This window comes from Artibeus jamaicensis, unplaced genomic scaffold, assembly GCF_021234435.1.
Source record: "Artibeus jamaicensis isolate MK-2021 breed Jamaican fruit bat unplaced genomic scaffold, CSHL_Jam_final contig_490, whole genome shotgun sequence".
NCBI classification, from domain to species: Eukaryota; Metazoa; Chordata; class Mammalia; order Chiroptera; family Phyllostomidae; genus Artibeus; species Artibeus jamaicensis.
In genome coordinates, this window is record NW_026521861.1 from 18,230,456 (window position 1) to 18,255,925 (window position 25,470).

At 55.8% G+C, this 25,470-nt stretch overlaps 1 protein-coding gene across 3 annotated transcripts in view; it reads left to right on the forward strand.

The window, feature by feature from the left end:
- Nucleotides 1-25,470, forward strand: part of LHPP (phospholysine phosphohistidine inorganic pyrophosphate phosphatase) — a 68,485-nt gene that overhangs the window by 14,306 nt on the left and 28,709 nt on the right. Inside the window, exons 3-6 of one of the 3 annotated variants that reach the window (XM_053668559.1) lie at nt 967-1,120; nt 7,058-7,121; nt 8,103-8,195; nt 17,878-18,416. In XM_053668559.1, the coding sequence (XP_053524534.1) occupies nt 967-1,120; nt 7,058-7,121; nt 8,103-8,195; nt 17,878-17,904 (338 nt within the window). In that variant the 3' untranslated portion in view covers nt 17,905-18,416. Of the gene's footprint in view, nt 1-966; nt 1,121-7,057; nt 7,122-8,102; nt 8,196-9,210; nt 12,551-17,877; nt 18,417-19,091; nt 19,184-25,470 lie in introns of those variants that run through there. The other 2 variants (XM_053668560.1, XM_037159133.2) reach the window with 2 other exon arrangements.

Consider the following 25,470-nt stretch of genomic DNA (forward strand, 5'->3'; position numbering starts at 1 on the left):
TCACTGAGCAAGCATCCTGCTGTCTGCCGTGCGCAGCCCCCGGGCTGCTTCCAGTGTGAGACCCAAACAACTGACCCGTCCCAAACGGTTCTTCCGGGTGGGTGCCCAGGGGTGGAACTGCTGGACGCTGGGTGGCGTGTGCTCCAGGTTTTGTAGACTGCCAGCCCTTTTCTGGGGTCCCTGTCCTTTCAAAGTCCTGCTTGGTGGCAGCTGCTCTGCTCCCTCCAGCACTGAGTGGTGACCATCTTTTTAATTCTCCGGCTGGTGGGTGTGGTGTGGTGTGTCCTTGTAGCGAATTCTGTTTTTTCAACCCAGAAAGGCCAGCATCTAACACTGAGAGGGATGAGGGCCTTTTTCTTCCTAGTAGCCGAACACGGGGAACACGGGGCCAGGCTCACCCTGCAGCCTTCCTGTTCGAATTTACAGTGGGGGAGGGGAGACTAGAAAGAGGAGGAAGAGGCTTTCCGAAGGGAGGGGGCTGGGTGAAACTCTGCTCTTCTTCCTCCTCGGGAGGACCCTGGTCCCCCCACACCCCCATCCCAGTGGGGTCTGGCTGACATGCGCTGACGGCCACACAGTTCGGGGCCAGCGGTGGTGACTCTGTGGAGGTTGCAGGTGGCCTCATTTCATTCTGCTGGTCCTCCAGGCAGACCTCCCTTCCCGGTGGCAAAGTCATGGGTTTCATTAGTGGCCTGTGGCAGAGAACTAAGGGGGGCTCCCAGGGTGGTGCCCGTGCTGGGGTCCCCTGAGCACGCCCATCTTTCTCCTGACAAACTCTGTAACGGTGGGCAGTTGGAATTCCCTCACCTATGAAACGGGAGTAACCTGCTTCCTTCCCGCCCCCCGGGGTGGGGATTGGAAAGAGAGAGCGCACCTTGGGAAGGAATGGGCAGACAGGAGGCGTCCACATGGGGCAGAGGCAACCACCTCGCCCTGGGCTTTATTCCTCTTTCTCTCTCTTTCCAGACGTCCGCTCAGAATTCGATCAGATCGACACGTCCAACCCCAACTGCGTGGTAATCGCAGATGCAGGAGAAAACTTGTCTTATCAGAACATGAATAAAGCCTTCCAGGTGCTCATGGAGCTGGAAAGACCTGTGCTCCTGTCAATGGGGATGGGGTGAGTCGGCCCTGGGACAGGAGTTTGCGGGTCTCGCACTTACGGGAACAAGGAGAGGAGGGTGCGGAAGGGTGGGGGCAGGGTGGGCCCAGGTGACGCCCTTTTCCCTCCCTTATCTTGCTTTTTCTCTTCAATTCTTCCTTCCTTTCTTTTAATACTTAGTGAGGAAACCCAAATCAGCAGGAGCTGGTTGGTCAAGCTTCCTTGGGGGCCCTGGGCTGGGAGAGGCGGGGCAGGGGTCCGGGGAGGGGAGGGTCCTTGCAGATGGCCAGTGCCCTTGGAGATCTTAGAGGTCAAGCATGGTCGTCGGGAGGTGAGAACCCAAGATGGGAAGGTGCACTTGTGTGGGACACAGCGGCAGGCGTTGGGCAGGCGTTGAGAGGTTGTGTCGAGGGGGCAGCGAGGCATTGAAAAGTGGGCTCGGGGGCTTGTGGGTGGCTCTGGTGCAGAGTGTGTGTGGTCCCTGTCCCACGGGGATTTGGTGACCACTGTGTTTGTCCAAGACTTTAGCATTTCTTTCTTTGCAAAAGCGTGTCAATTATTTATTTATTTGGGGGACACCCCTCGCCATCTAGACAGCACGTGGTCATGGAAGAAAAATTAGAGATTGCGTCCCCCCCCCAGGGGTTTCCTGGGCACGAGCCGTCCCCAGGGCAGGTGTCCCCTCCAGGTCAGGCTCACCGGGTCTGGCCCCCTGTTTTCTCTCGAGCACAGACTTGATGTTGTGAACAACTTTCCCTGCAGTGACCAGATGGCCCTATGGCCTGGGTATCCTGTGCGGGGAAGTCCTGTGGTCTTTTAACCCATGCCCACCGAAGGGTGTTTAGGTTGTTGCTGATTTCCTGCCAAAGTCAGGCCGGGACGAGCATCTTGGCATTCGGATGAGGTGTGTTTTTGAGCTTCTTGATGCCAAATTGCTTTTTAGGGAGCTGAGCAGGCTTATTCTGCCATCCTCAGAAGCAGCACCAGGGACTTCGAGTCCCAGGTTCTCCTAGTTGCCAGGACCCTGGACCCGCCCCAGCTTCTCATGCTGCAGGGCCAGCTTTTTGAATGGACAAGAGAGGGACTCTTGATGTGGCGACAGCCTTTGCGGAGCATTTTCTGTGCTCCATGTCGTTAATGCCAGCCACACCCCATTTCACTGACAGGTGGGCACATGGAGGTGCACAGAGGGGAAGGAGATGCCGGCCGGGCCAGCGGTCCAGCCAGAGCCTGTGCTGTCACCTCGAGGAGACACTGTAGAGCAGGCGTGTGGCCCCGCACAAGCGCTTAAGGTTTCTGAGCCCATGTTTACAAATTGGGAGACTTTACGTGCAATATCTTGGTTTCTGGGTTCTTTTGAAAAATCAGGTTGGCCAGCCCCAGGCTCCACGTTGCTGAGCGCACAGTGGCTTCGCTGGAGCCCCCACCGCGTCAGGTCCTGCCCACCAGTCCCCATTGCTCCCCACCGCCCCCTGTCCAGGCTCCAGCGTCGGTTGGCTTTGTCTTATGCTGTTTGTACACACAGTAGAGAAATACTCCTTCATGCCTTTGTCACTATCTGAGAGGCAAAAAAAAAAAAGAAGAAATTTCAGGAAAGGAAAGGCTCTATTTAGAACTAGAATATTCTAGTGCGTTTATCATACACATAAAATGTATCCTGTTTAGTGAGGTTTCTCCAGAAAAACCGAACAGGATGTGTATATATATATATGGAGAGAGAAAGAGAGAATTTTTTTTCCTTTTTAAAAAAGATTTTATTTATTTATTTTTATAGAGAGAGGAAGGGAGGGAGAGTGGCAGAGAAACATCAGTGTGTGGTTGCCTCCCCTGGGGCCCCCTACTAGGGACCTGTCCCGCAACCCAGGCATGTGCCCTGACTGGGAATTGAACCAGCAACCCTTTGGCTTGCAGCCCGCACTCAATCCACTGAGCTACACCAGCCAGGCAGCGAAAGAGAGAAATTGATTGTGGAGGGCAGGCCAGTGGCTGGAAACTCAGGGCCAAGTTGCATTGTGAGTCCAGAGGCAGAGTCCTTCTTGCTCAGGGAGGCCAGACCTCGGTCCGTTCAGGTCTCCCACTGGCCAGAGGAGGCCACAATGTGATGGAGAGCCATCTGCTTTACTCGCAGTCCTTGGGTTTAACTATTAATCTCATCCAAGAAACCCAATCTCAGGAACATCCAGACTCATGTTTGACCGAATACCTGGGCAGCTTGGCCCAGACAAGTTGACACTCACAACAAACTGTCACTGTCCTTTGGAGACCTGACGGCCTCCTGCAGTGGAGGTCACTGCAGAGCACAGAACCCGGCTTGCTTCAGCGCTGACGCTCCGGGCTTGGTCCTTTGGGAACCCCTCAGTGACCGACCCATCCCTGGAAAACAGCATAATTAAGAAGCTCTGTTGCAACTCATTTATGTGAATACTTTGTTCTTTAAAATTGTCTCTAACCATGAAAAGCTATTCCAGATCATGGGTAGTAGTCAAAATAGATATGTTGTTGAAAAAGAAAAAAAAACATGGAGTCTGTTGCTTTTGCTTTGTAACTCTTCTATAACCAATTCAGTAGCCGGCTCATTTGTTCTGCAGATAAGCAGTGAGCGGGGTCTCCAGCTTGACGGGGTTCTGCCTTGACTTGGGGTTGGATGCTCAGAAACAAGAAAGAAAGGACAGCTTTCGGGTCTCAGGACAGCCAGAGGACCTGTGAAAGATGCTGCCACGCCCACCCAAGCGGGGTCACTGATGGTGGGGGGCCGGTCTCCACGGACGCAGGGCTGAGCAGTGCCCCGAAGAAGGTGGGACTGGTGGGCTTCTCTGGGGCAGAATGTCCTGCTCTGGAAACAGAGTGATTTACATTGGGCATCTGTTTGGACAGAGAGTGGGAATTGCCTTTGTAATTTCGTCTGTCATGCTGCCGTCAGAAAATTAAGCTGTTTACGCAACAGACTATGGAAGGTTAATGGCTGTTGTAGGAAAGGTCAAGTGATCATTTTGAAGGGAGGCTGTGCTGAATAATCGGAAGAGCAGAAGAATAAGGCATAGAATCTGTCTGCCTGCTGCTCCAGGCTTCCTCCCGCCTCCCCAGCACCCACCGTGCTGTTTCTGCCGATGGGGGGGAGACCCGCCTGGGACCTGCCTGGGACCTGCCTGGGACCCGCATGGGACCCGGCCAGGCCCACCATTGCTTTTCTCACGCCAGTGACAGAAGACAAATATATCCAGTCTCTTGTGTTTGGGGAATAACTTGGGCTTTTAGGTTTAAAAAAATTAGCTTAGGTACTTGTATTTACTGTATCTCTAAAAATGTTTCAGCTCTCAGATAGTTTACAAAGTACCTTCTTGTTTTCCTGAATGAATAAGAAATTTAAAAAAAATTGGGGGCACTATAGCAATAAGCCCAGATTCATTTAGAAAAGAACTATGAAGGTTTCTAATTTTGATTTGGGATGTCAGTTTTCTCTTTAGACTCTAAAAATTCACGTTACAAAGGGTTTTTTAAATTTTATTTTTTCATTACAGTTTACATTCAATATTATTCTATATTAGTTTCAAGTGTAAAAGACAAGGTTTTGATTGAGTATTTTAAGCTGCATTTTCAGTTTTCTTCTCCCATTAGGACTCAATTTAAATGTAAGAAAGTCCAGATTTCTGTCCCTTTGGAAGAGAGACTTGCAGGCACATGAGACAGGCAGAAGTTGCGCTGTGTGTCTGTCCCTGGCAGGCTTCTCCGAGGGCGAGGCGCCCCCAGCCTCTGCCTCCTCCAGCCAGGCCCAGGCCCTGGGCCAGAGCCCCCCCCCCCCCCCCCAGTCCTCAGCTCCAGACAGAGCTGCGCCTGTTGCCTCAGGGTGCTGTGGTTTGGGAACTTTTTCTTTGGCTTCTGGGTTAGCCACTGCCCCCTCTTCCCTTCCTGCAGTGCTCACCAGGCAGAGGGTGAGGGGCCCGGGGGTGGCTCTGGGGCGCCTGATGCAGGCTGCACCTGGAGCAGTGTCCTCCCCTGCCACCCCCATCCTCGGTGGAGGGCCATCAGTCCATCCATGAGGCGTCCGGGCCTGGACACTCCCATTCCCTCCCCTCCCTTAGTTTCAGGTCTCAGCTGTGATGTGTCCTTCTCTGGGACGCCCTCCGGTCTCCTTGTCCCCAGGCTGCCCGGCCACTCAAGCAGAGAATGCAGCGCACATGGGTCACCTGCTGTCGCCCTTGTTCTGCCCTTTCATACGTGTCCACAGGCTTGTCTGCTTCCCTTCCAGACCAGGCGTCCCCGGGAGGGAGGGGGCCTGAGTCTGGGCAGGCCCCTGAGTCCCGCAGAGGGCTGTGGGGGGCCGTGTCCTCCATGTCTGGGGGGCTGATTGACGGAGCCAGCCATGGCACCCATGATCACAGGCCCCAGCAAACCAGCATGTCCCCCTTCCCCTCGGCCACGCTTTGTTCTGCTCTGCTCTGCTTTACAACTCTGGACCGAGCTAAGGAAACTGTCCCACCACAGTATTTACTGTAGAAATGGGGAAAGTAAAAGAAACTTGTAAAAGGCTGTATGAATGCAGAATGCTAGTCTATATCCCGGGTGTGAGAGGAAGACAGTTACGAACCTCACAGCCTGTGTTTTGGGGTCGCCCTTCAAAAGGGGGAGCATCTGCAAGTCCCGGCTCTAAGCAAATGGCAGTGCTCTCAGCACAGCAGGCACCCTCCTCAACACATGCAGTGTCCCCTCTGGCCCGTGTCCCTGTGTCCCGGTGTCCCTGTGCAGTGCCCTGGAGGTCACAGAGCCTCGGACCCTGGCGAGGAGGCCTGTCGAGGCCAAGGGTTTGGCTGAAGCCCTGCAACCCCCTTTGCCTCCAGCCCACAAGGTACTGTGGCAGATGATATAGACCCAGTGCTTGCCCTCCTGAGTGCCCGGTGCATGGGTGCTGGCCGACAGGGCAGAGAGGGACAGGTGGGGGCAGGGCCCGGCCTGGAGCAGCTCCTGGGAGCTCGCTCAGCTCCCTCCCTGCAAATGGGCACAGAACAGGTTCCAGGCCCACAGGCTGGAAAGACCCCTGTTCTCCTTTCCTCCCCAGCTCACCTCTGCTTGCCTATTTCTCATTCTCAGTCTGGGTGAACACTTGTTTCTACTAACATTCTCTTTTTTTTTCTGAGCAGTTTCCACATGGGAGGCTTATGTTAAGGACTTCGCATGTGTTATCTTGTTCAAGCCTCAGTACAATCTGTGAAGTAGGTACTGGGGTTTTCGGGCCCATTTTACAGATTAGGAAACTGAGGCCCAGATGGCTCAAGCAGCCCAGAGCCCCTCGGTTAGAAAGAGGTGAAGAGAGGCTCTGACGGCTGGAGCCAGAATGCTTCACTCTTCTCCACCTTGGCCCTGTGCACACACGTGGTTTAATGTCTCCCAGACTTGAAGGGCGTGGGCAGGAGGAAGGGCGACCGAGAGGTGGCTCTCCCAAGAGCCCAGCCATCTCTGTCCCCAGTGAGAAGGGAGATGTGGCTGTCTTCTCGTGAGGGCATCTGGTGCCCACGGGCCTGGCACATCTCTTGGCCTCTGGCTCACAGGCTGTGCAGCAGGGTCCGGCGGAACTGATGGGCTTTTCCTCTTCAGACACCCGTTAGGGGTTAATTGTTGCTGAGTGGGGGTTCTGTGGGCTGCTGTCCTTTCCCAGGACACAGGTCTGTCATCTTTCTCTGTGTTAGCAATGGCGTCCATCTGCCCCTCGGTCCCCCGTCAATCACTGTGGCAGAGTCCCCACAGGGTTGCAGCAGGAGGCCCTTCTGACTGCGACCTGCTGGCCCACTGTGCCCCCAGCCCGGGCGTGGAGGCCCACGACTAGCCATCTCCGCCCACCGCCAGCCACCTCAGTGTGGTGCCGGGACGGACCCACCCCCTGACCAGCACAGGACAGGGCAGTCTCCCGGGCACATCCCGGCGCCTGCCCCCAGCTCACCTTGTCCCCTCTTCTCGTTTCAGACGCTACTACAAGGTCACCTCGGGCCTGAGGCTGGACGTTGGTGGCTACACAAAGGCACTCGAGGTACGGGCCCTGGGTCCGTCCAAGCTCTCGGGGTTGCCTGGGATGTTTCTGGTCTTGTGCAGGAGGGCGTGTGCTCGCTGTTCGAGTTGCTTTTTACGTTTTCAGGGTAGGCCCTCGTATTTGGGGCTACATGCTGAGCAACCCCTGTGCCCTGCCTGGAGCTTGACCCTCCTGGTGGCCATGGTCACTCTGTCCTCCATTCCCCCCTTTCCTCCACACCCCCTGTGATGACTCAAACAGGCTGCCCCAGTGTGCCCTCTGCCACCCCCTCACGGACTCCAGCTGCCGAGTCTGTGTGGCCATCCACCTCATTCCTGGTCCTGCTCCCCGGCAGCACCTTGAACTTGCCAAGTCTGACTGGACTCCTTCCAGACTCCCTCCACCGATTTTGAAGGCCAGGCCCAGATGGGGCTCTCCAGTGCCCCTCTGACCCTCACCTGCTCAGCTGTCCCAGCCTAGGCTCCTGCCCCAGGTCCCCTGCTGTCACCTGCCACCCTCACTGCTCCATCAGCTCCTGCCTCCCTGCGCTCAGGTGGGAGGGATGGAGAGATGAGAAATGCAGCAGCCCTGGCCCCACCCCCACCCCTGCCCTGCCCCGCTCCACAACGGGGCTGTGACAGAGCTGGCCCGGGCGGGGCAGAGAAGGGAGCGGGAGAAACAAGAGTACAAGTGAGAACACCAGTCAGGGGTGGCCCACAGGTGCCTTGCGACTTTGCCAGCTGCGGGCCACCTCCCACTACAGTTGGATGTCTGAGCAAGAGGGCGGGGCGCCGGGTGGCAGGCCCCGAACATCCTGGGTAGCCCCACGTGGCGTCCTCATGCTCCCCCTATCGGGTGTGTCCCCGGACCCTGTCCTGTGTCCTGCCCCTCGGAGCCCCTGGCCCACAGGTGCACATTCGGGGCTCCAGCCGGAGGCCTTCCCTGCATGTCGGCGCTGTGTTGCCTTGTCCCAAACCCACGCTGTGCCCCTCTCTCCTCCAGTACGCCTGTGGGATCAAGGCCGAGGTGGTGGGGAAGCCTTCTCCCGAGTTCTTCAAGTCTGCCCTGCGGGAGATGGGGATGGAGGCCTCCCAGGTAGGTCCTGCTCTCGGAGCGCACCTGCGGCAGCAGTGTCGCTGGCGGGGGGGTGGGGGCTCCAGCAGCCTCGTCAGCCAGGTGGCCATGAGACCTGGTTCGGCGGGAAAGGGGGAAAAAGACAGACTCGGAGGCCCACTAAGTGATTTAACCTGTTACGTGAGTTTCAGCCTGAGGGTCGGAAACAGATGCCTGTAGCCTCAGTGACCTTTGCTGCTTCCCTCAAAGGTTCAGAGTCAAAAAATCCTTTCAGTGCAGCGGAAACATTTTGTTCAGAAGACAACATACAGCGAGATTAAAACGATGCACGAAACAAAACCTCGCTTCTTGCCACCTTTGCACAATGACTATTTTGAGACAGATTGCGTTCTGAACATGCATCTTAAAAAGACAAAAAGCAGTTCTGATTTCATGGTCCACGGTGCCCCTCCGCCCAGGTCCCCGGCAGCTGGAGTTTTCCTGGAAGCATTGTTGGAGGAACCGGGCCCCGGGCGGCCCTGCTGCCTGTTTTGGGCTGGCCCCAGGGCGCAGTGTGGCAAGACTGGTGCCCCAGGGCTGCCACGGCCTCCTGGCTGGTGGACCTGAATTTGCCGTGGGGGCTGCAGTCCTGGGCACTGGTCTCTCTCTCGGTGCTGAGAGGAAGGCAGCCACGGCCACCGGAGTCTGGAGCCCCTGTGCTCTGCCCCATGGCTGGTCACAGATGGCAGGAGGCCCAGAGCTCAGGGTCTCCAGGAGACACCCCGGAAACGCCCTGTGGGGCTGGTCGAGACAGCGGGGCTTGTGTGTGGAGGATGAAGACTTCGGGAGTAAATGAACTGTTTCTTCACGGCTTTGCTTCCTAGGGCAGCCTCTCTCCTCCTCCTGTGACAGATTACCACACAAACGCACACGAAAGCAGAGAGGATGACACAGCATCCCCCCATACATCCCTTCGTCACCCAGATCCCGCAATGACAAGGTTTTGCCAAGTTTCCTTCTTCTACCCCCTTTCTTCCTTTTCTTTCATTTTTAATAGGTTTATTGACTTCAGAGATCGAGGAAGGGGGGGAGAGAGAGAAACAGTGTGAGAGAGAAGCACCCATCGGTTGCCCCTGTGCCCGCCCCGACTGGGGATGGAAGCAGCAGCCTTTGGTGTGCAGGGGACGCTCCAACCAACTGAGCCACCCAGCCAGGGGCCCTTTTTCTTTCTTTTAAAGGATTTACCCTTGCATTTCTAAGCAGACTTACTACTATTGTATCCTTTCTTATTATAGTATGTCTTTCAAGAATAAAAGGTATTTTAGACACAGCCTAACAATGCTCTAAAACACCTAACAAGGGCCAGGAAGCACGCAAGTGATGCTCAGCCTCGTGTTTCTGGGAAAAGGCAAGTGAGAACCACAACGAGGTCCTGCCTCGCACCCACTCAGGTGGCCGTACTAGTGAGGGAAGAAACGAAAAAACGGAAAAGAACAAGTGTTTGGTGAGAATTTGGGCCCCCCATACAGGAATGCTCGCAGGGATGTGACATGGAGCAGCCACTGGGAAAGCAGTATCTGCACAAGTCACGGACGGTCACGCACAGCACGCACACTCACGCACAGAAGCGCCACACGACCCAGCAGCCTCGCATCGGAGCACATACCCAAAAGAATCGAAAACCGGTATTCAAATAAAAACGTGCACCCGAATATCCATAGCAGCATTATCCACAATGGCCGAAAGATAGAAGCAAAGCACATGTTCATCAACAAGTGAATAGAGAAACAAAACGTGGCGTATTTACACAGTGGAATGTTTCAGCCAGAAGAAGAACGAACCACTGCCACATGCTGTAATGTGGGTGGAAACCACGGTAAGTGAAGGGAGCAGGTCACCAAGGCCACCTCTTATATATTATATTTACACAAAACGTGGGAAAGCCCAGAATAGGCAAATCCATGCCAACGTAAAACAGATTAGTGGTTGCGGAGCAAGGGGGTGGAGAGGGGCTGCATAATGCGCATGAGGGGTCCTTTGAGGTGAGGGACCTAGTCCAGCGCCTCTGCCTGCTGGATTCCGCAGGTCGGCGGCAGGGCCAGAGTCTGCGCAGCTTGCTGACGGGCACTCTCTAGGTGGTGGCACAGAATGTCCGGTTGTCTCTTTCTGTGGGGTTGGTGGCTATGGAGGATGGGTCCCCAACTCTGTTCCTCCCTTCAGAGGTGCAGAGTGGTGATGTCTGAATCCTGTCATTCCCCCCACCCCGTTTTCCCCCCGGCAGCTTCTCTGCAGGAGAGCCCCCCACCAACTCTTTGTTACCCTGGGGTACAGCTCCCGCAGGAAGCCAGATAGTTCCCTGACTCTTTCCCATAGTCATCAGTGTTTGCGATAAGGAGGTGATTCTCTGACATCCTCCTGAAGCGACAAAGGAGATTTAAGAATACATGCATCGTTATAAAAAATGGAGGTAAACCCATTCAAGGTGTTTCGGCCCATGCAGTTACTGCCTTATCTTCACCAGGGCAGGGACCATAGTAACTCACCTGTGACCTGTGGGAGCCCTCATGGTGGCATCTGAGCCCCTTAGCCCTGACCCTGGGTCTCAGGTCCTTGGCTCCCTATGATGACAGAGGTCCCACCTCTGCTCTGCATCCTTCCCGGACTCTGCCACCCTCCCAAGGAGCCACGCTTGCCATCAGTGTTTAGAAACCATGATCAGGGACTTCCGGCCAAGATGGCGGCATAGGTGGAAACATTGTGCCTCCTCGCACAACCAAGTATAAAGACAACAAAGTTGTAGTACCAAAAACACAGCCAAAACACAGAAAATTGAACTGTAAGGAAGTCTGACAACAACGAACCCTTCAGCCAGACCAGTAAGAGGGGCGGAGTCAGCGGCGGAGTGGGGTCGGGCAGGACAAATCGGCCAGACCAACCCAGGAGTGCAGGCAGAGTTTGGCAGATCCCAGGCGTGGGGTGGCAACGGGCAGACCCAGTGAGGGCGTAAGGCGGCTGGCTGACCGCTGTCACACATTCACGCACAGATAAACCAGCGAAGGAGCAAGCAGTGAGACAGACTGCGCAGGCCAGGGCCCCAGCGATGGGAATTAGAGCCTGAAAGCACCAATTAGAAAGACTTTTGGGGTCAAGATGCCGGGTGAAGATCCCGGGCTCATAGAGAGTTCGTTGGAGAGACCCACAGGGTCCTGGAGGGTGCACAGGCCCACACTCCTGGGAACCAGCACCAGAAGGGCCCAATTTGCTTGTGGGAAGTGGCAGAGGGGACAGAAATCTGAGAGAGGGAACAAACACCATTGCCCCTCTGAACCCACCCCCACATACAGCATCACAACCCAGCGAGCTGGGTGGCCCCACCCTGGTGAACATCTAAGGCTCCGCCTCTCATACATAACAGGTGCAAACAGACTGAAATATTATGGCTCAAGAACAGCTCAAAGCCCCAGAGCCAGTAATTCTAAGCGACCAAGAGATAGCCAAACTTTCAGATGCGCAGTTCAAAACACTGGTGATCAGGATGCTCACAGAATTGGTTGATTTTAGTCATAAATTAGAGGAACAAATGAAGGCTAAACTAATTGAAATGAAGGGAATTGCACAGGAAACCAATAGTGATGGAAATGAAACTGGGACTCAAATCAAAGGAGTGGACCAGAAGGAAGAAAAAAATGACCAAACAGAAAACAGTGAAGAAACAAGAATTCAAAAAAATGAGAAGAGGCTTAGGAACATCCAGGACATCTTTAAATATTCCAACATCCGAATTATAGGGGTACCAGAAGGGGAAGAGGAACAGCCGTGAGTGGAAAACTTATTTGAAAAAAAAAATGGAGAATTTCCCCAATCTGGCAAAGGAAATAGACTTCCAGGAAGCTCAGAGAGTCCCAAAGAAGTTGGGCCCATGAAGGAACACACCAAAGCACATCATAATTATATTACCCAAAATGAAAGATAAGGAGAGAATCTTAAAAGCAGTAAGAGAAAAGGAGACAGTTACCTACAAAGGAGTTCCCATAAGACTGTCAGCTGATTTCTCAAAAGAGACCTGACAGGCAAGAAGGGGCTGGAAAGAAGTATTCCAAGTCATGAAATCCAAAGACCTACATCCAAGATTGCTCTAACCAGCAAAGCTTTCATTTAGAATGGAAGGGCAGATAAAGTGCTTGTCAGATAAGGTCAAATTCAAGGAGTTCATCATCACCAAGCCCTTATTATATAAAATGTTAAAGGGACTTATCTAAGAAAAAGAAGATGAAAAATATGAACAGTGAAAGGACAGCAAACTCAGTTATTAACAACCACACCTAAAACAAAAGCAAACTAAGAGGACAGCTAGATCAGGAGCAGAACCATAGAAATGAAGATCACATGGAGGGTTAGCAACAGGGGAGGAGGAGAAGGGGGGAGAAGGTACAGAGAATAAGTAGCATAGACGGTAGGTAGAAAATAGACGGGGAGGGCAAGAATAGTAGGGGAAATATAGAATCTAAAGAACTTGAGACACGTGGTCATAAACTAAAGGGGGGAATGGTGGGGGAGGGGTGTGCAGGGTGGAGGGGAATGAAGGGGGAGAATAGGACAACTGTAATGGCATAATCAATAAAATATATTTTTAAAAAAAGAAACCATAATTGGGACACTGGTAGTTCACGTGGCTACCAGCTTGGGCACCCTCACCCAGGCTTTTCCGTTGACAGGGCTCAGAAAAAGACCTCCCTTTAAACGTGAAATGCACTGGGGTTCCAACTGCGGATTCGGGGTCTGGCCTGTGGGTTTTTACTCCATGTCCTCAGTCTTCCATCTGGGTCCCCTCTGCCCACGTCGGAAAGCCTGTCTCTCGAGAAGGCCAGCGTGAGCAGCCACTTGCTCAGGTCTGCAACACACCCACAGGCCGTGAGTCTCAAAACCGCTCTGTGCGGTGGGAGGAAGCCAGGCCCGTGAGAGTGGGCACCACGCCAGTGCCACTGAGGACAGTGTGGGGCTGCTGTGCTGGGGACCGTCGCGCTGATCACTGACGAGCGAACACGTTGGTGACGGCTCCTGCCGAAGATGTGTTTTTTTGACAGGTTTTTCCCGCTTTGAGCAGATCCCTCCAGAGATCTGTCACATTTAAAGCCACTCGGGACCGTTCCTCTCTGGGCTGTGTCCCACCAACAGGGTCCTCTTTGAACTCACCGACTTCTAGTTTTTACGGAGTTGGTTGTTCAACACCCACATCTGTGCTGCAGTTGTGTTGAATGTTTACGTGGTTCCCAGATCAGATCTGCAGAACAAAGTACATTCAAAGGGGTCTAGCTTCTGTCCCCTCCTCCTGTTCTCTTCCTCTCGGTCTCTCTCTTCCTGTGGTCCCTGCTGCTGGCCACCCAGCCCCTGGCACGTGTCGGTGGCCCTGAACAGGCAAGGAATCATGTTCCCCAGTGGCTCCGAGCACATGTGGCAACGTTGAGTCTGATTCACCTCCCACATCATCATTCTGTCCTTTGCCCTTGAACGTCAGTCCTACTGGTCCCCCAGACAGGCAGTCGAGTGGCAGCTGCATGGTCTTCACACACGCCACCCCCAGCCCAGCACTTTGCTACTGTGTTCATCAGTGCCATTTGAGCCTCAGGATGTGTAGACATTTTAAAGCAGTATTTCAACATAAGGCCATTTCAAATAAGCTGTGTCTTATGCACAAGGTGCTAATTCCCTGTTGCTGCTTCTTTACTTTTCATGAAACATGCCCGGGAGGAGCTGCCTCACTGCCAAAGTGCCAGGCTGTGGCAAACCTGCAATCTCTCAGGCTGCTTTAATCAATAAAGTTGTCAGCAGTCATTTCCCTGGATAACTGCCTCTGCCCAGACCTGCTTGCTCCTCGCTGCCGAGGACTCTGCAGTCTGCCCTGGGAGTGGGTATAACCCCTGAATCCAACTCCATTTAAGCCTTCCCTCAGTAGCCTAGAAACAACCAGTTGCCGGTATCGCTCTAACAGATGGGGGACTCAGACCTCCGAGAGGGGGCCGGGCCCTTTCTCAGGTTTGATGATAAGGGGGAGAACAGCGTGTAACTGTAGAGGTTACTTCTGGGAATGCCTAATTCTCAGGGTTTAAGGCTTCTGAACCAGAGGCTGCTTTTATTGCTTCGTCCTGAAGTTCAAATGATGTGAAGGTTTTGGCAATTTTCTGTAATCCTGAAAAATCCCATCAGCTGCGCAGGTTGAATGGGAATTGGAACTATTGAAAGCAGAGTGCTTAGTTAGTACCAGGAGCTGGGTGTACCCATTTCACCGGTGAGGCGCCCGAGGCTTGGAGAGGAAGGACCAAGTAGGCTTCAAGCAGCGCGGGTGCACGTGTCACCAACTCCTGAGCCCACCCCCAGCCCCTGCTGCAGGTGCTCGTATCCCCGTCCTGAGGACGTTCAGCACCAGGGGGCCCAACCATCTCTGGGGACAGGGGCTGTCCTGTACCCTGCAGGTGCACATCAGCACCCCTCCCCACGTTAGGAAACCAAGGGGGTGTCCAGAGATTGCCGAAGGCCTCCCGGGCAGCAGAGTGGCCTCCCAGGCAGCTGAGAACCACAGCATTGGGAGACAGTCCCAGAGAGCAGAGCATTAAGCCCAAGATTACTCTGCTGAGGGGTAAGGCCGGACCCTGTCCCCTCGGGGTGTCTGCTGCACCCCCATTCTCAAGGAGAGGTCATGTCAGAACTTCTAGGTTTGGTAAAATGAAGTTTGAAAAGGCGTATTTAGGAGCATAATATTTTCTACTGTGAAAAATGAAAAATAGTCGGCAGAATAGAAACTATAGAAAATAGAGTTAGGTCTTGGGCGACGAGGGTGCCTGCTCTCGGGATGGCCGGTCCGAAACGGCCGTGAACACCCTTGCATGTGCGTCCTTGTGCGCATGTCTGATTGTTTGCCGAGAGAGCCCAGTGGGGCAACTGTTGGGCCATGCTGTACATCGTTCATCAGCACCGTTTCTTTTCTTTTTTCTTAAAGATTTTATTTATTTATTTATTTTTTAGAGAGGGGGAAGGGAGGGAGAAACATCAGTGTGTGGTTGCCTCTCACACACCCCCTACTGGGGATCTGGCCGGCAACCCAGGCATGAGCCCTGACTGGGAATCGACCCTTTGGTTCTCAGGCCGGTGTTTAATCCACTGAACCACACCAGCCAGGGAGCACCGTTGCTTCTTACTTTTTATGAATCTGTGGTCCATTTCTGTGTTGATATTGGCCCTTACGAATGTGGCAGATTGCGGGGGGAATTACTTAGTGCTGAGCCGTCTCTGGGTGTCAGGGGTAAGGGGAGTGGGGGCCTAGGTTCCTCACAGTCTCACCCTGGGCTCATCCTAGATGTCACCTTGAGGACTCTCCATGTGGGTGTGTGACCCTGAGGCTGACACACAGACCAAGCCACTGCTGTCACCGCCAGCCCTGCTGCTTGCTGCCCCGTGGGAGGGAGAGGAGCTCCTGGGAAAACCAGGATGCTGTGAACCGTGGCTTTCTTGGGAGAGCTCATTAGCGCTCACAGACATCACATGTTAGGATGGGCTCCCCCCACCCGGTCCCTGGGACAGCATAGAGGACACTGTGGCAGGCAGACAGACCGTGAGGCAGGATGGAGGACGCACCTGCTCTGAGCCCGCACCAGAAGGGCAGCCCCCAGGGCGGCGGTGCTCCTGCAGCTCTGGGTTCCTGCGCCCGCCGGGTGGGAGGCCGGGTCCTCCTTTTACCATACAGCAGTCAGAGGGGAAACAGCCCAGGCCTGACAGGTGGGGCTTCTTTTCTTTATGTCCCCCGACAGCGCACCTCTTGACCTCTATCTTCTCACCAATGATTTTTTAAATCCTAAATGATTTGGCAATAATTGCTCCTCCTGGCGTGATTATTGCCCTTCACCGACAGTAAATTCTGTGAAATCCCCAGGGCCCAAGTGCATTCTGGTATTCAGAGCCCACACGCCAGCCCAGACAAGCCTTGCCGCCCCAGTGGCCGCGCCCCTGGAGCCCCTGCACTCTGCTCCCCTCCAGCCTCACTTGGGCTGCTGGCGCAGCCGGGGCCTGGGCATCGGATCATCACACAGAATCACAGCCGCTGCTCCTCCGAGATCCTGCAGGGGCCCACGTCTCCAGGCGCTACCTGCACGGGCCACAGCCACACAAGTCCTCACCCAGGAGGACCGGAGTCTGTTCCGAGGGGGAGAATTCCTCCTGCCTTGGGGGTGGGCACCGGCACAAGTGAGCATGCACAAAATTGGACTCTTCCCCAGAAGCATGGAGGGTACCAGGCAGGACATGTGGCAATTGGAACGCTCATTCCCTAAGGAACATCCTAGCTCAATGTCCTGGGAGTCTCCAAGAGCACTGGTCGGGGTCCTAAGTCGGAGCATGGTGACTGCCCAGCAGCCGACCTAACGGTTTCAGGACAACCCCTTGAGAAGGACAACGTAGAATCTCGCAACGAGGTTTACGGTCGGCCCGGCCACCTGGGCCAGGCCCCTGCCAGCGCCCGCACCAGCCCTCTCCCCCCGGGCGAGCCGTGTGGTTGCCCCAGCGGCCCTGGCTTTGCAGGCACCTAAGAATCACCTGTGGGCCCGTGGGCTCTGCTGCGGACTCTGCCGCCAGTCCCGTGTCGGAGACCACATGTTGCCCCTGCGGTTTCTCCTTTGGTGACTGGTGGCTCCCACACCTCGGCATGGGGACATGGGGACACCAACACCAAACCTAGGTGGGTTTGGCAGTGTTTTCTCCAACACCAGTCTTTCTGGAACAAAGAAATTCTGCCTTTACCATGTGTGGGCACTGGCCTCAGACTCTGCTGTTTACTTAACGTCTCTTTACACCGATTCATTTTCAAGCTTCAATCACGCACTTCGAAGGGAGCATTTATCACCATTGTAAATGGAAAACCGGAATCACTCATTTAATGTATCCGGGTGACTCCAGGAAAATATGGAACAAATACAGTAAAAATGTATATCAGTCCTTGTCCCACGTAAAATGATCATAAACAGTATGTCACCAGGATACAGAGCTCACTTTGACAACATGGGATTACGTGGAAAAAGGTTAGAAAAAACATACCAAAATATCTGCCGTTGAGAAGATTCACCGGGAAGAGGGCAGTTGATTTCGGCTCTCTCGTGAGTCTCGCGGTGGGTTGTGGCTGCCAGCAGCAGGCAGAACTCTCAGCGCTGGTGGTCAGTGGCCACCTCCTCTGAGCTTTCCCTGGGTCCAGCGCCCGATGGCTTCTCTCACGGAAGCCCCTCTGGCCTCGGCTTGAACATGACTTAGTGACAGGGGCTTGCGGTCCTCGCCCATTAGAAAAGCCTCCTGTTTACCTGGAACTACCCACCTCTATCGGTGCAGCGCCGGCTCAGTCTGGGTGCTTTTCCACAAGCTCCTCGTGATTCCTCCTTCTTTAAAGGCCTCTTCACGAGCTGTTTCCAAGGACAACTGCTTGGGCTTATTAGCCTGTGCTTGTGGACTTCCCTGTGTGGCCTGCCCTGGTGAATGGTGGCAGATGGGTAGTTAGCATGCATGCGGTGTCCCCTGCTGGGAATAACGCTCTCGTCCATCCCCCCTCTCAATCTGATTGACCCCTCTTGCCCTTAGGATCAAAGTACAAAAACCTCACCTCCTCCAGGAAGCCTGCCCTGACTACCACCTAGCCCACAAGGACAGGCCTCATAGCCTCCTGTATCTTCCTCCCTGTGCTTTATTACAGGCCCTGACTGGGTGTTTGAGAACTTAACCGATGAACCATCTGTCTTCTGTATTCAGCCAGCAGCTTCACAAGGACAGGGACTGCATGTCTGACCCATGGTGTCCCCACTGCCCAGCCCACAGAGGGCTTGATACAAAGGTGCAGGGTCCCTGGAGGCAGAGTGCCATTGAAAAGACTGTGACCTTTCTCCAGTGGGGCTACGTTCGTGGTTTCCCCAATACAATGTCTCCTTTTTCACACTGAACACAGATAGCTTATGATGCCCAGTTACCGGCTTGATGCTTAGCACCTGTGACTGTATTTAAACGCGGCACCGATTACACCTAGTTTACAGCTCCAAGTGGAGGCTTGCCCGCCGTCCCTCGTGCAGGGTCCGGAAAACTGTTGTTTTCCGTAGTCCGTCTGATTTCCTAGCTGCCTCAGGTGGGCGAGTGTGCCCCCAAGGCTGCTCGTATGCAGGGTTCAGGATGCGAGTGTTTCCCCTGTGTGTGCGTGCACGCTTGCGTGTTATTTTTTAGAGGTTGTACTTTCGCTATGGAAATCAAAGCTTTTTAAAACTGTGACTTTCAGCCCTGGCTGGTGTAGCTCAGTGGATTGAGCGCAGGCCTGCAAACCAAAAAATTGCAGTTAGATTCCCAGTCAGGGCACATTCCTGGGTTGCAGGCCAGTTCCCAGGAGGGGACGCACGAGAAGCCACCGTACATTGATATTTCTCTCCCTCTCTCCTTCCCTTTCCTTCTAAAGATAAATAAATAAAATTTAAAAATATATATATTTAAATAAATAAATGAATGAATGAAACTGTGACTTTCAAAGATCTGGCAGGGATTTGCTTAGTTTTCACAGGACCAAGGGTTGAGAGAGTAACCTGGCCACAGAGTGCTTCGCCGCAGGCAGAGCTCAGCCCACGTGCGAGCTGAGGCAGGGCTGGCCCCCAGGTTCCCTCGAGGCACAGTGTCATCTGACGTCTGCGGTGGATTCCCAACTGCCCAGAGCTGCACCACCCAGAGCCACAGCCCTGGGGGAGAGTGGGGGGGTGGGGTACTCGAGGTGGGTTGACTTTTAATCAACGGATGATGGGTCTACCTCGTGTACCTTGGACTTTGGGGGGCTTACACATCAAACCAAGCAGTTTATTATGTCAACAAAGATGAAGGGGCACAGGACCCACCCCCTGCTGACGGGACTTCTGAGTACATTTCCCTGTGTGGCAGGCCGTCATGATCGGGGACGACATCGTGGGTGACGTCGGCGGAGCCCAGCGGTGCGGGATGAGGGCGCTGCAGGTGCGGACCGGGAAGTTCAGGTACGTGCCTCTCGTGGCCGGCTCGCCGGCCGCTGCCCTCATGGATTCCTGGGGCAGCCGTGTTTTCATTTTGTTCGGTTGTCGAGAATGAAGGGGGTCATTCTTTCCCCGTGGAAGAGCAGTGTACGGGCGCCCGCTGACTTGTGGGTGACTGTCCCCCAAGGACAGACTAGCAGCCCTTCTGCTCCAGGCAGTGGGGGCACAGAGCAGCCTTGGGTGCTGGGCCCAAGTTTCAGAGCGGGTCTGCGTAGGTGGGTCACGTGGAGACGAGAAGGCAAAGGCTCCTGCCACTGGCTGCTGCCAGAGAGTTGGGCTGCTGCTTGTGCTCCGTCCTTGGCCGCGTGGCACCGGTTAGGGCTCCTGGGCGCTCCATCCCACCTGGGCACACCCTCCCCCTGCTGCCACTCTGCCTTCTTCACTGTACACGAGACAGAACCCAGAGGCGGCAGATCCTTGGTCAGGGACGGGCCAGCGTCACTTTGGAACTGAACCTCCGTCTCTAGAGCCTCTGGGTGACGCTCTGTGGTCTGGTGCCGCCTGGCCCAGGGGTGGTCCTGGTGTTGGCCGTGCCATCAGGAGCCGGGCCAGCCGCCAGCACCTGCCCTGCGAGCATCGCTGAGCCCAGGACGGCCGCCTCCTTACCGGAAGCTGAGCCGGGGGTGGCTGGGGCGGTGGTGAGGAGCGGGCTGTTCTGCATGGAAACTCTGCTGGGCTCTTGGGGAAGAAGACAGGTCGTCTGTCCCAGTGAGGCGTGGCCCCAGTGGGGTCTTTCTGGCCAGCACCAGCCGCCCACCTATAGCCTGAGAACGTACCAACCTTGCCCCAGGCCCCAAGCGAGCCTCAAGGTCACTGGGCCTCAGAAGAAGGTTCGCGCACGCAGTCGGGATGCCCACGTGTGCGCAGGGGGACAGGTGGGAAACTGGGTCCCACCATGAGCCCCCAGCCAGCGTCAGCGCCTCTCAGAGCTCCAAGGACCCCAGTTCCCAGGCAGAGAAACCCATCAGCAGCTGGCCAGATCCGTCCAGACTGCCTTCTTCATGCGGATGATATGGCTAATGGGTATTTGTTTCTTTTCACAAAACTGGGTGTATGTTATTTCATGACCTGGTATTTTCTTGAACTGTGTTTTATAGCATCATTCCATGGCCTTTCCTCATCATTTTTTTAAAGTTTTTTAAATTAAAGATTTTATTTATTTATCTTTAGAGGGGAAGGGAAGGAGAGAGGGAGAGAAACATCAATGTATGGTTGCCTTTCGTGCATCACTGCTGGGAACTGGCCTGCAACCCAGGCATGTGCCCTGACTGGGAATCGAACCACAATCGTGTGGTTCGCAGGCCTGCGCTCAATCCACTGAGCTACACCAGCCAGGGCAGATTTTTAAAAAAAATTTTTTAAGATATTATTTATCTTTAGCGGAGAAGGGAAGGAGAGCGGGAGAGAAATATCAGTGTATGGTTGCCTCTTGTGTGTCCCCTGCTGGGAACTGGCCTGCAACCCAGGCATGTGCCCTGACTGGGAATTGAACTACAATCCTCTGGTTTGCAGGCCCGAGCTCAATCCACTGAGCTACACCAGCCAGGGCTCCTCATCATTTTAAATACGAAGGAGCTAGTGTAACACCTGGCACCCAGCAAGCACTCCGCCAAGGTGGGGTGACGGCGGTGATGTCTCTCTCGCTCCCTCCATGTACAGCCGCCTGGCCTGTGTGGAGAGGAAGGGGCATGGCCTGTCTCATTTTCTTAAGAGAGGGAGAGAAACATCAGTATGTGGTTGCCTCTCGTGCACCCCTCAGCGGAGACCTGGCCCGCACAACCCAGGCATGTGCCCTGACCGGGAATCGAACCAGTGACCCTTTGGTTCACAGGCCAGCACTGAATCCACTGAGTCTCACCAGCCGGGGCGCCTGTCTTTTCTTTACGACCTTTAGAATTTCGGACTTTTTCAGTGGTTTGTACATAAGGACATGACTCTGCCTTTGCTGCCCTGCAAGGCAGGGGGAGAAGAGCCTTAGGTCAGTTAAGAGAGTGAATGAGCCAGGAGACAGGGCTCTGTGCACGTGGAAGCCACGGGGACCTCTCTGCAGCCCAGGTGCCCCAGCCTGGAGCCGGGAGCTGCAGGTGGCCGCCGCACACCTGCAGCTCGGGTGGTCCAGACTCACCTGTGCTGGAAGCCAATGCACGCAAGATTTCCCAGCCAAGTGGGAGGAAAAGAATGTAAAAGTGCGTGTTCATATTTTCATACTGATGGCAAATGCTGATATTTTATGTTACTTTCACCTGCTTCTTTGTATTTTTGTTAAGGTGGCTACTAGAAAGTTCCGGCTTGCCTGTGGCTCTCATCAGGGCTCAGTACTTTTCTGTTGGGGGGGGGGCTGCACCACCCCATCCTCCCAGCAGAGGGCACTCTTGGCGCACAGACCATACCTTGGCTAGGTCAGGGCCCGGCTGGACAGTAGAGCTGTGTGCTCTGTGGCCCCCATGGGGCCGGAAATCCACAGAGGCCGAACAGCACCCTCCACAGTGCCCTCTGCAGGTGCGTGGCCGGCTCAGGCCAGTGAACAGCCTTGGAAGTCAGCTGGCACCCTGGAACCTGGCTTTCAGCCTTTCCCTGCAGCCCCCCACCCCCAGCACCCAGCTCCTTCCAGGGCTGCTCCGCCCACCTCCAGAGCTCGCCACCCCTCTGGCCGTCTGTGTGAGCGAGGAGCACTAGGTTCGAAGGCCAGCATGTCCCTTGTCAGGGGTGAGCTGGGCAGGGGCTGTGTCCAGTGTGTGAGCCATGTTCCTACTGTGTGGTGCCAATCTGCACAGAATCCTGCCAGTCTCTGGTGCTGGAAAGGGAAGGAGGCGAGAGCAGGCGATGGGGCCCCCTGGTGGCCCTGCTGCAGGATGCAGCCTTGGGCCAATGGCTGCTAGACGCACTCCTACCGGCGCTCACGTACGGCCGCTCACGGTGCTCATGCACAGGCGCAGGCCCGACTGTGTGTCTGGGGCCGCAGCGCTGCTGGGGAGTGTAGGGTATGAGCTCGCTTGCCGGTGGCTGAGGGACCCACCTCCCTTCCTTCTGCTTTGGTCATAAATTGGTGTCGGGAGAGGTCACAGGGTGGCCAGAGCTTGGGAAGCCCCAACAAGAAAGCATAGCCCCTCACAGTAAGGGCCTTGGGCTTTGCTCTGGGGCGGGTCCCCCCCCCCACCCCCGCAACCCCTCTGGGAGCAGGGCGAGGCCCTGGGCAGACAGTCGGCAAACATGCCCCCACCCTGCAGGGTGGCCCACGTCCTGGACAGGGCCACACAAAGCTTTCTTTTCATACCTGCTGTGTTTGGACTTCCAGCCCCACCGGGGTGCGGCCTCACCTGCCTGGCAGGTGAAGGTCTTCTGGGCGTTCTCCGACCTGCCCTGTTCCTGGCGTGTCTGACCTATCGGGCCTGCTGGCAGAAGCTTCCAGCACGAGGCCAGAGGCTGCTGGTCCTCCTGACTCCTTGCCCTCCCTCTGTGACCGCGGGCCCTGAATGGGCCAGATGAGGGTTTTTCCTCCAGGCCACTGTGCCCTTCGATGGCAGGTCCTTGTGGCCCCGGAGGGTCCCGGAGACCCAGAGGGTACTTTGAGGGACTGGTTTGGAAGAGATGGCTGACCTCTTGCCCAAGGCCACCTAGCAGGGCATCTCAGAGGCGGGGCCAAAGTGCCTGGCTGTCCCCCTTGTCCTACTGGGGACATCCTGCCCTCACGGTCAAATCCCGCAGAGCTCTTGGTCCCAGCCTGCGGCCCCCTCCTGTGTATTGGTGACAGACCTCATCTTCCGTGGGGGCTGGGACTGCATTCTGGCCCCTTCTCGTCCCGTTCTGGCAGATCCAGACAAGGGTGGCACTACCCCGGGGACCCCAAACCAGTCGAGTACCTGAGCCAGCCACTGGGAACCCACACTCAGGTGTCCCTTGTTGCTTGTTTACTCTAGGCATGAAGATATTTAATGAGCCCCAGGGCGTTCTCCACGAGCAGTTTGCCCTTTTGGGCTTGAGAGGGCAAGTCTCCCGGGCTCGGGATTCCCCATGTCCTGTGAGGGCCCCTCCCAGGCTCGGGCTCAGGGATCCGTTCGCTCCCAGCTCAGCAGGGGCCTGCTTGCCACTGGGGACTTTCCAGGCTCCAGGGCGGCCAACGGCTCCGGGGTTCCGGTGCCTTGCACAAGGCTGGAAAGAGGAGGGCTGCGGAGAGCTGGACAGTGGGTGAGGAGGCTGGGGTGCCCGCCTGGAGCCCATCGGCAGCTGCACTGAGTCATTCAGCCGCCACCCAGGCTCGACTGGGTCTCCTGTGACTTTGCTGCCACTGTCCCTGTTGTTCCCGGAGGAGGCTCTGCTTCTGTTTGGAATGAAGTAGAATTCCCTCCTGGTGCCAGGTGGTGTCTGAGGGAAGTGTGTGAACCCAGGTGCCAATTTTTCAGCAGTTGCAGCGGTCAGGGTGAGGCCAGCCGAGTTCCAAGCCAGGGCCAGTTTTCACCAAATAAGAGCGACCATGGTGGGGCCCTTCTGTCCTTGTTCCCACCGTGGCCAAGGAAGGAAGCTGTGTGGAGAGGAGCTTCGACTTGGGCGGTGTCCAGCCCAGGGCAGGCCCTGACATCGGTCACCTCCCTCCACCCAAGGGCATGGCGGAGGGAGGTGACAGGCGGCAGCCCCCAAAGTCACATCTTTGCAGCCTCTGCAGTAAGGCCAGCTAACCCTGCACCCTCCCTTTGCCTCCTGTGTGGGGGTGGGGTGGGGTGGAGTGCCAGGCAGGCCTGGGCAGCTCTGCCCGGCCACAGCGTGTCAGAGAAGTAAGGGGACACCGCGCTGGCCTGCCCAGAGCGGTCTCAACCCCGAGGCGGACCTTGGCCGCTCTGCTAATGCCCCAGGTTGGCCGGAGCCCTGTGGGGAGCCCCTCTGAGGTCTGGGGCAGCCTCAGCTGCTGTATCGTGGCCCAGGGGTGGCCAGAGCTATTGGGCCCGGCGGGGGGACATCCTCAAAGCTCTGCACCGTTGCCACTGTTTTCTAACGCCCAGGAAAGGGGCGTCTTTGACCCGTGGATGAGACCAGGCCTCCAGCTCCTGCATCTTCCCAGCATGATGGAGGAGGAGGGGGTGGCTCGGGAGCCCGCATCCTCTCAGGCGCAGCTCGAAGCAGCTCTTACTTCTGTTGATCAGACGGCACTTGGTGTTCTTTGTGCTGAGGTGCGTCTGTGTTGTGGGCAGGACCCAGGACGTGCCACCTGCCTGTGCTCCCCTCCCCCTCCCCAAATATCTGCAGAGAGCCTACCATGTGCCCGGGAGGTTGAGGGGATATGACAGGGTCCCCTGTCCCTCAGGGCTGTTCTTTCTGGTGCAGAGGGGCACCAGGGAACCAGTGGCTAAACCCACAACCAATATCCTCCTGGAGAGTGAGGCTCGCGGCTCCGCCCTGACGCCTGCTGGCCTGCGACCGCCTCTCCCCACAGCCACCTCCCCTGTCTGCACAGCTGCCCCAGGCAGGCAGCGTGTGGGCCCCTGGCCTTGCGGACAGTCTCCCTTCCCTGGGCAGGGAGCCGCCCGCCTGGCCCACAGGGGGAAGGTGGGGAGAAGTAGGGGGCGCACTATAAACTCAGGCCCAGCCGCCTCTTCTACTGCCCCCCCCCCATGGACCCAGAGACTCAGCCACGCTGGTGTCTGGCCCCCTCACTTAGCCCATTCATTCCCAGTGGGGGTGAGGTTGCCCCCAAAGGGGCCAAAATTCTTCCTGGGGGTGAAAAACCTTGGCTACTACAGTTTTCAGTGGTTTTCCAAAGGGCCTTAGGACATAGGCAGGCTGGGGTGGTGGGCACCTGTTGTCCCTTCCTGCTCTGAGTGCGGTCCCTGTGTTCCTGTGGGGTGGTATTCCTCTGCCCTTCCCTGCCATGGGCCCTCAGCCTGCCATGGGACTCAGGCTCAGCCAGTCTGTAGCTCACCAAGCGCTTGGCCACAGTGACCGGCATGTGATCTGAGTCGGGCCAGTGAACTGGCCCAGGACTCTCCAGAACCCCCAGGACAGTGGCCAGTGAAACGTAAACTGAGAAGCACCAGTGGCCACCTCTGTCAGCCCAGGGAAAGCCCAGCCCAAAGGTGGAGATGCCCAGCAGGAGGAGAGAGCCCCTGGTCACATGTTTCAGGGCCTGGATCGAGCTCTGCCTGAAGCTGCCCCCACCTCTGGCCTTTTTAGTGGTGTGCACCAGCAAATCAGCATTTTTGTTCGTGCTGAGCAGGAGCGTGTGGGACAGCAAGTTGCACCAGCAGTCTCTCAACGGGCTT